The sequence below is a fragment of the Homalodisca vitripennis genome, chromosome 8 (assembly GCF_021130785.1).
Source record: "Homalodisca vitripennis isolate AUS2020 chromosome 8, UT_GWSS_2.1, whole genome shotgun sequence".
Classification (NCBI taxonomy): domain Eukaryota; kingdom Metazoa; phylum Arthropoda; class Insecta; order Hemiptera; family Cicadellidae; genus Homalodisca; species Homalodisca vitripennis.
The window spans coordinates 28,516,762-28,526,821 of record NC_060214.1 but is presented as its reverse complement, the minus strand read 5'-3'; the positions used below and the strand labels follow the sequence as shown (position 1 = coordinate 28,526,821).

Genomic DNA, 10,060 nt, shown 5'->3' with positions numbered 1-10,060 from the left:
AATAAGATCTGAACAGTTCCAAATTATTGTGATTTATACCGTAGTGCCTTAATTTTTCAAGCAATATAATATGTGATACACAATCAAAGGCCTTACTGAGGTCACAGAGTGTTACCCCCGTATTTAGCCTATGCTCAAAACCATCTAGTACGCCACTAACCAAGTGAGAGACTGCACTCACCGTGGAAAGGCCTTTCCTAAAGCCATACTGGGCATCCGAGATCAATCCACCCTCCTCGAGAAACCTTTGGAGTTGGCACTTAATAAGAGATTCAAAAACCTTCCCAAAAATGGGAATATTAGAAACAGGCCTGTAGCTCTACGGCAGTGACCTATCTCCCTTCTTAAAAATTGGAGTGACCCGAGCAACCTTTAACTTACTGGGAAAGACACCTTCATTTAAACATGCATTGAAGCAGGCCATCAAAGGCAGCACGATATACCCAACCACTGATTTTATAAGGCTGTTTGATAACGAATAAATGTCCTTGCTTTTACTGTCCTTCATCCGCCCAACCGTGTGCAGAATCTGGTCCACCGTTATAGGTGTCCACCTCATGTCTTCCACTGGAGCATTAGCTCTTCTGGCCATGTCTATCGGATTGAAGGGAGCAGCCTGAACATTCTTGAGGGCCTCTTCCGCAACACTGAGGAAATAATCATTAAATTTATCCGGTGTAACCGAAACTGTCGTTATATTTGTACCCAACTTTTCCTGCCTAATTACCTTCCAGGCAGCAGAGCACTTGTTCGCAGCACCCTCAATATAAGCAGCATTTGTCTTCAGTTTAGCTTGTCTTATTTCCTTCTGATACGTTTTTCTAGCAGCGCTATAGACTTTCTTAGCATCCAAGCTTCCTGTTGACTTAGCAAAGTCCCGGTAAGACATTAGTCTCTCCCGCATCACTTTGAGTTCAGGGGTGAACCATTTATGTCTAGTAGGCCTATTTTTCCGAGCCCTAAGAATCACTTCCGGAAAACAAAATTGAAAACCATTTATAAAAACTTGAAAGAAGTCATTAAACCTTGTTACAGCGTCCTTGACAGAGTCTACCACAAACTCCCAGTTAATCGTTTGGAGATGGTTGATAAAATTACATAATTTATCAGGTGTGATGGGTCTAATAATACTAACAGTTTGATTATTCTTGTTGCAAGGTATGTTAGGATCTGTTGTCCAAACATTGGTACAAACTGAGTCATGGTCACTCAAACCGTAGTCAATTACTTTCGAGTCAATCAATTCAGTCGCGAGGTCGGTTATTATACTATCTAAACACGAGAGTCCTCTTGTAGGATTGTAGTTCATAAAATACATATTTAATGATTTAAAATGATTTTCCAGCCTGACTGTATTAATATCATGCTTGGCGATATTTACATTAAAGTCTCCTCCTATAAGAAAGTTGCATTTATGTTTTTCCAAAGATAGGATCATTCTTTCGATGTTCGACATAAACAGATCCAGGTTACCACTAGGTGATCGGTAGATAACTATCACAATGATCTGAAATGTACAGAGTTTTACAGCTGCAAATTCATTATGCAATTCTGTACAGTAATAGCAAACATCAATAGCTTCATAAACACACTGGAATCTGTCCGACAAGAAAAGAGCCACCCCACCATGTTGTAAAGTACTGCGAGCAAAAGCGCTTATAAGTTTATAGCCACTAATGTTAATTAGGTCAACTTCTGTTGTTCCCAGCCAGTGTTCCGAGAGAGCCAATATATCAAAGGTACCCTCACTTGCTACAATCTCTAGCTCCTGGACTTTGTTATTCAAACATTGTATATTACAAAAAAGCATCCTGATTAAGTGATTATTATTGCTAAGACCAGGTTGTGAGCTATCCATTTTACCTAAGCTTAAGTACTCACCACTTACTTGTGTCATTCTTTCAACTTCTTGCCTACAGCTTTGGAGTTTAAATTATGCCTAAAATAGTAAACAAACGCACCTCTAGGCCAGAACTCTGGCTGAAAGGCCTTGTCACAGTCTGATTCTGATATACCGGCCTTAAAAGAAGAATATTCTAATGGATATTTAGATTCAAGTTTCTTTACTACTACATTATCGCATTTGCGGGTGTCATTTAAAAACAACTTAAAGTCATTTTCAGATATTTCAGGACTCACTCTAGACACAAACATAAACACTTTCCTGTCCACAAACTTTAGGTTATGGCAGTCGTCAGAATTGCCAACAAAAAATGTTTTACTCTGGCGTGCACCACTGCCCTTACGTACTTCTTGATAAGTATTGTTTTCAGATTTGTTCAATGCCCTACGCCCATTAACAGCAGACATTCCCTGTTTGATAGTTTCCACCTGACTTATCCTCCTCTTTCTCAATGACACCTGATGCCATTTACTCCTGTCATCTGTTTCATTAATTTTCATTCGCTGTCCAAGGAAGTCATTACTTGGAGTAGTGTCTAGTAATTCTTTCCCCACCAAAACAGTGGAGTCGTCAATACGGCTGTCACCACTTAGGTTGTTGTCTAACTTTCGTAACCCCTTCATTTTGTTTTTGTTTACATCCGAGTCATCAGTTATGTTCGACTGAGTCGATACTCGCCCATTCGATATTTCTGACAGTCGATTATAACAATCGGATGAGTCATTCGTATTCGTAATAATCTCGCCAGTCTCTGATGTCTTGTTTACCTGACATAACCTCAAATATTGCTGAGTCTGTTGTTAAATTTTATGTTTTCACTAGCCATTTCTTTAACCATTTTAACCACATTTCCAACTAGGTTATGAAGGTCAGTGTACTTTTCTGCACCAAACTTACGTGTTCTCATTGCATCCAATTTGGCAGAGCATACCCCACAGAACCACTTGGCTATGTCCCCTAGATCTTTAAGTTTTTTATACTCTCTTGTGTCCACATTTACACAGTTAATATGATGCCATTTGTCACAAAATCCATCACATTGTAGTCCTTTATCACTATCTTTCACTAATTTATTACACTTAGGACAAGCACTAACGTCTTCTTCTGCCGCCATTTTTCAAGTTGTTATCAACAAACTTTATATTTAAGTAATTCGCATAATATTAACATTGGCGATAATATGTTTTTTCTTAACTTTTTGAAAGTTTGTAACTTTGCTCAGAATCAAATATCAAAGTTCAAATGTATACACTACTTTAGCACCATATATATGTACATGCTGTGAAAAACATCGGATTTATATACCATGTTCCACTAGAGATATAAAGCTTTAAACTTTCAAAAATGTATAAAAAAATTAAGGAAACATGTATTAAGGCTAAAACTCTATTTTATATTGGCAAGCTATCCTATATAACTGTACAAAAAAGTTTGAACTGTGATAAATCATCCCTTCTTGGGTTTTTAAGATTCCAAATAGTGAACTTTGCCAATTTTCAATACCTAACTTTGGGGACGATTTTAGGAGTTAAAATTTGCATTTAGAGCTATGAAGAAGATAACAAGTATTGTAGAAGAGATCTTTCTGAGAAGAATGGTGTTGGTTTGGAAGCTCTAGCATAATACAATTCAGTGATAATCAATCTAACGCTAATGTCTACAAAACCAAAAATTGCAAGATTCTCGTAAACAAAAATGGCTACCATGCATAAACGGTAAAAGATAAAATTATTTAAAAATCATTTTTGAACAAAATTATAAAAAATTAAAATATTTAGAAATAGACAAGCAAACAATTTAATTTTTATTTTACCACTTTATATGGATTGACCCTACATTTATCATCTACGCTAAAACTCAATAACTAACAAATATAAGAGACACTTCCCTCCTGGTAATGACAAATAAACAAATGTTTTAATACAAGGAAAATATAAACTACTTTAAAAATAGCTAAAAAAAATTGCACAACACATGATTACTAAGCATTTTTTCAAGCAACTGGAATCCGATAAAAATGGATCACCCATTGAAAATAGGCATAATAAGTAAATTTTAAAATACAATATAAAAGCCATCCAAACTAACGAGACAAATAAAAACAAAGTGTAGTAGGGATGTTAATAAAAATAAAAACTTGCGTTAATAAAAATAAACGTTTAATTGTTTTCTAACTAAAATACAAATTAAAATTCATATGGCTCAGATAAAACTCTATACAAATATTTAAAAGTATGAAAACTTTATTGTAAGGAAAAAAAACATTTTAGACTATTCAATACATTTATTTTAGTAAAGCTTAATCACAATGAATAACTGAAATTAAACTCTTTAACATCATCGATCATTTAAGATTCTGTATAAAAACAATAATAAGAAATTACATAATTAAAATGTGTTAATAATTTATAGCCACGGATCTATTTGAATTAAGCAAATACATTTTAATGAGACCAGAAGTTATATTCTACTCAAATTAGTATTTCTTTAACAAATCAGGTTTTGAACAATTGAGACTACCATTTAAAGTATACTCTCGTAGGTAATCTAGAAATATTAACCAATATTGCGAGAAACTAAGTTATATAACCTACTAACCGCTATTTCAGTATAACATTATATGAACATATCGGTAAATAATAATACATTACATTTTAGGGGGTTTAACAAAATATACATATATATATATATATATATATATATATATATATATATATATATATATATATATATATATATATATATCTGTGCCTTGGTGCTAAAAAGGCCGAAGTCCAAAAACCTGATTTTTCACTACGGCCTTGCACAAACATTTCTTCATTTGTTCAAAACATTTACTGTGAAGTCAAATTGAAATATATTTAAATGAAAATTTTCTACCTTAATATTAGTTTTATAACTGATATTTTTGATAATAACTAAGTGCTTGTAATATTTTTTAACATTTTTGTTTAGGACATTGGCCTTTTTTCTTAATTTTGGTAATTATAAATGTTTACAAAATTTGTGGAGATTGGCCCTGTAATTTTATATGGTGTTTAAGTTTAGTTACTCAATAACAGTAGTTTTCTGATGAAAATTAACTATTTTGTTATTAGCACAAAGGGAAATTAATTCAGGTATATAAAAAAAAAATCAATGATCAATTCATGTCATATTTATTGTTTTTCACACATATTGTTTGAACATTTTTAATATAAGCTAAGCATGTCTTAGAATATGAATGAATCTTATCTAAAGTATAACAATGTTATTCAAAATGGTTTCATACACCTTCACTATTTTAGTTTTCTTCCCCAACATCGTCAGAAAAGTCTTCAAATGGATTTATATCTTCAACCTCGGAACTACTCTATAGGCTATTAATAACAGCACTGTAGTACAGTTTGCTATTAGTACTAATATATGGCATTTAAAGATGTAAGATCTTCTACTTTTTCTTTTGACAAATTAATTGGCGTATTATTGAAGGGGCAACCATACACCTTTGGGTATGCCGTAGCGTTTTTCTTTCTACTTATGTCCAACACCTTGAACTCTTCAGATTCCTTAAACGATTGATCTGTACAAGATTTTTCTTTGTTGTACTCATCTTTTAACCAGTGAATAGAGTCCCAGTACACCCTTTCACCATCAATATTTTGGTTTCTGTGCACAAATTCAGTTTTAAACAATGACTTGAAAATTTAAAAATTCAGTTTGTTCCATCTGAAATACTTCAATCTTTGGGGTGCATTCAATACATCTTATTGAAATTGGACCAGTCCCTTGGTATCTCTAAACAAGATACTGTTCTTTTCCTAGATCTTTCAATGAGCGCATGCACACCGTCAGCTTCCATGTGTGTATGGCCCGGTACAAGAAACTTATGGTGGATCACAAGAGGATTGTTTCGTGCTTGTCGTTCCCTAACCAGAAGCAAAAATATTGAGCTCATAATGATGTTTCTAGTTTGGCCAGGGCAACAATCACTGTAAAAGATTATCTCTTTTACATCATCTCCTAAATTCTCTTTTACATATTTGAAAATGCACGATCCAAGTTCCTGACTGCCACGCATTGCTACAGTTTCATCCCACAAAAAACACATAGGTCTGGAAGGATTCGGGTGTCTATTTCTGGTCTCATATAAAGTCAAAATTATAGGTCCATAGTTGTCGTTTTATAAAACCATACACCATTAACAAGGCAAGGTGTCGGTAAACATTGTTCTAAGTCAAAAGATACCACTACAGTGTCAAAGTTTGTCTTTGATATGTCTTTATCAATCTTCTTTTGGTTATAAGCAGAATCAGCCATTTCTAAATATTCATCTTTTAAACTTCTGTGTATTTATTCTTTCTTCCTCTATTACCGATGATTATAATCATCTCATATTTGTCGCATTTTGCACAAGTATAATTTTTGGGATTTTTAAAATGCGAATTAAATTCTTCAACAAAATTCTTTCTGTACATATGATCTTTCTCTGGTATAATATTATTGTCTGTACGATATTTTACAATACAGTCTGTACATTTTTTTTAACGAAAGGTCTGGAGAGAGATATTTCTTTTGTGTATGTTAGCGAGAGTAATGAGACTCATATGCTGGGAACAATTTAATATGGTCCCGAATCACATTTTTTAGCATCTTCAGATATTTTTGGATGGTTTCCGTGTTTTCCTCTTTTGTCTTCTAGACAAAGAACTGATGTTGAAGATCTCTCTTCTTCCCAAATCAATCTCTCGACACTTTTTCAGAGTCAAATCAATGAGCATGTACATCTTCTCAATCCTCCAATTCTTTTTTACCATCTAGAGGAAGAAAGTAGTGGCGAATAAACTGACGCCTATAACCCATTTTCTTCTCTTAATCTCTCTCGTTCTTTTTTACTTCATCAATAGAGCCAGCAATGAAATGGTTTTTTGCTTCACTTGGCAATGTATAGTAATCGGAGAAGATGACATTTTCTTTCAATGTCTGAAAAACTGTTTAAACGCCTTCAATTACAGCTATCTTTTAAAGATTTAGCATAAACCCCTTTACCTTTTTCAGTATTGTATTGCAGTCCTTCATTTTTCATTTTTTTTACATTCCGAATCCAAGAACTAGGGTTTCTTATCCTGGTCCAACATTTCGACTTTCTGGCCTCCATACTTCCTTCGACTTTCTTTCGAAGTGCTACTTTTAGAAGAAGCATCAATTGCTTCATTGATGACATTCAAGCAGTCATTATTTTGACCTGGAGTATTATCACTAATTACCATACTTACAGGTGGTTGAATCACTACAACACTTGATTTCTTGTGTCGTTTTCCTCCTTTTAACTAATGTCTCGTCTTCACTACTAGAACAATCATCTTCGTCTGGTGGTTGATACTCATCTGATGATGGATCAAAAGGGGTCGCCAAAGTCAAGTTTTAGTGGACTCTCATCTCCAACATAGTCGTTTCTCCAACATATAGTTGGACTGGCTCTTGCACTTGTCTTCATTTGAAGATCCAGCGACGGGTCCATTGATCTCATCTGAAATTTACAACAAAATTTGGTATTACAAAAACTAGTTTCAATTAAGAATATGTATCCATAAAATGCAGAGTTAGGGAGACCCAACTCTGCATTTTAAAATATATCCTTTCATTTCACCTGAAAAACACAAAAGAAACCAATAAAGTTATACATACCTACTAGGTAAATCTGTTAATAATCTTTAAACATAATATTTATCGGGTGTTTTATGGCTAAGTTGATTATAGCCTAACATTTCATAACCTCACTAACCTGAAAGAAACCAAAACATAATTAATGTATAATAGATAGAAAATTGCATTTCTTACCTTGAGAGTTGTACTCCAACAACGCTATGTTTACTAATTTTCTTCCTTTTGGATTCATTTTTAAAATTCAATAACAATAATAAACAGAGCAGTGGTTACTATGATTATATTTGTGGAAAGAAAGCATGAATGAAAAGGAAACACTGTAATGTATCAGCTGTGATAAGGCCAATGTCCATTCCATAGAGTATTAAGAGGTAATACTTTCAAAGAGAAGTAAAAGGGCCAATGTTGACTTTGGCCTTTCTAGCATCAAGATTTGGTAACCATGCTTGGGCCAATGTGTACTTTGGCCTTTCTTTAATAAAATGGCTGGAAGAAACTATTATGGACATTGGACCATATAGGGTCTGAATCTTCTTTATTTTTGTAATTGGACATTGGCCGTTTTTTTGCACTAGGTAGAACAGGTCAGTAAATGTTATAAGGCACCTTAACCTGAAAATAGCACATTTTTGGACATTGGCCTTTTCAGCACCAAGCCACAGATATATAGTAAGATTTTCAACGTATTAATGACTACTTAATTATTGAATTATTACTTATTGAACTTACATTATGTTGAATATAGAAACCTAATATTGGCCCTCTTGAATCAATGCAATGTAATGTATGGCCATCGCGGCGAATCGTCTTCACACACAAACTCACACTCCTTGACGAATTCACTGTAGATTATTTTCCGTTATATAGCATCATTATTGTGTATTTCTTGGCCAATACTACACCAATGAAGGAACAACTTTGATTTGGTTTCTCACCTGTGTGAGTTAACATATGCTTTTTTAACTCACGTTTCACCTGTGTGAGTAAACATATGCTTGTTTAGATCACGTTTCTTATTACATGCATAGCTGCACAGGGAACACTTAAATTATTTCTCACCTGTGTGAGTTAACGTATGCATTTTTAAACTTTGTTTCCTAATACATGCATAGGTGCACAGGGAACACTTAAATGGTTTTCTCCTGTATGAGTTTGCATATGCGCTTTTAATAGGTCCCTCCGAGTGCTTGAATAGATGCACAGTGAACACTTAAAAGGTTTTTCACCTGTATGAGTTAACATATGCGTTTGTATAGCCTGACTCCTAAAACTTTCATAGCTGCATACAGAACACTTAAATGGTTTCTCACCTGTGTTAGTTAACATATGCTTATTTAAATCACGTTTCTTAATACATACATAGGTGCACAGGGAACACTTAAATGGTTTCTCACCTGTATGAGTTAACATATGCGTTTGTAAATCCTGACTCCTAATACTTGCATAGCTGCATACAGGACACTTAAATGGTTTCTCACCTGTGTGAGTTTGCATATGCGCTTTTAATAGGTCTCTCCGAGTGGTGGAATAGATGCACAGTGAACACTTAAATGGTTTCTCACCTGTGTGAGTTAACATATGTCTTTTCAGATATATCTTTTGCATGCATGAGTAATTGCACAAGAAACACTTAAATGGTTTCACACCTGTGTGAGTCAGCATATGGCTTTTTAAATTTGCTTTTTGAGTGCATGCATAATTGCACAGAGGACACTTAATTGGTTTCTCACCTGTGTGAGTTAATATATGGTTTTTTAAATTATGTTTCCAATTACATGCATAGCTGCACAGGGAACACTTAAATGATTTCTCACCTGTGTGCATTACCCTATGCCTTTTTAATTGTTCACGTTTGGTGCATGTATAGCTGCACAGGGAACAATTAAAAGAGTTATCATCTGTGGGAGTGGACATAATTTAATTTGGTAATAATACATACACATAGCTACAAGAACCAAAATTAGTTAATATGTGCCCTTTACTTTTGCAATTTAAACCACTACTATTAGTGTAAAATATTTCTTTTTTTAATTCCATGCATATCTACTACATACACCGAAAAGTGAGCATTAAAAGATTTATTTTTAAACAACTAATTGTAGAAAATAACATGATAAAATTGGAAAAATCATTATTTATCGCCTGTTTGAATAATATCTCTAAATTCATGTCATTGCAAGCAAATCTTCGAATTTCTCATGTGTATGTGTTATCAATTATAAAAAATTAAATTTTAGTACTTCCTTGCTCAGGGCAATGGAGCATTTTAATTATTTGTGGGTAACAATATGTTAAGTTTCCTTCCAAACTTGGGGTAGAAGTATTGCTGGAAACCATTGTACACTTCACCAGTGTTTATTAATAACAGTGAACATTTTGTGTATACAATTGTAAATTTATTGTGGTGCAGCTATCTGAAAACAAAAATATTACAGATGAGAAATAGTAGTTTCAGTAAAATACTTTTCCATATGAATACAATCAGGTTGGTAGCCTGTTAATTATTAAAAA

At 33.7% G+C, this 10,060-nt stretch overlaps 1 protein-coding gene across 1 annotated transcript; it reads right to left on the bottom strand.

Annotated features, from left to right (window-relative positions):
- Nucleotides 1-8,215: 8,215 nt before the first annotated feature.
- Nucleotides 8,216-9,623, bottom strand: LOC124367454 (gastrula zinc finger protein xLCGF3.1-like). Its single transcript, XM_046824279.1, has one exon. The coding sequence runs from the start codon at nt 9,371-9,373 to the stop codon at nt 8,633-8,635; it is 741 nt and encodes a 246-aa protein (XP_046680235.1). The 5' UTR covers nt 9,374-9,623; the 3' UTR covers nt 8,216-8,632.
- Between the last annotated feature and the right edge of the window lie 437 nt (nt 9,624-10,060).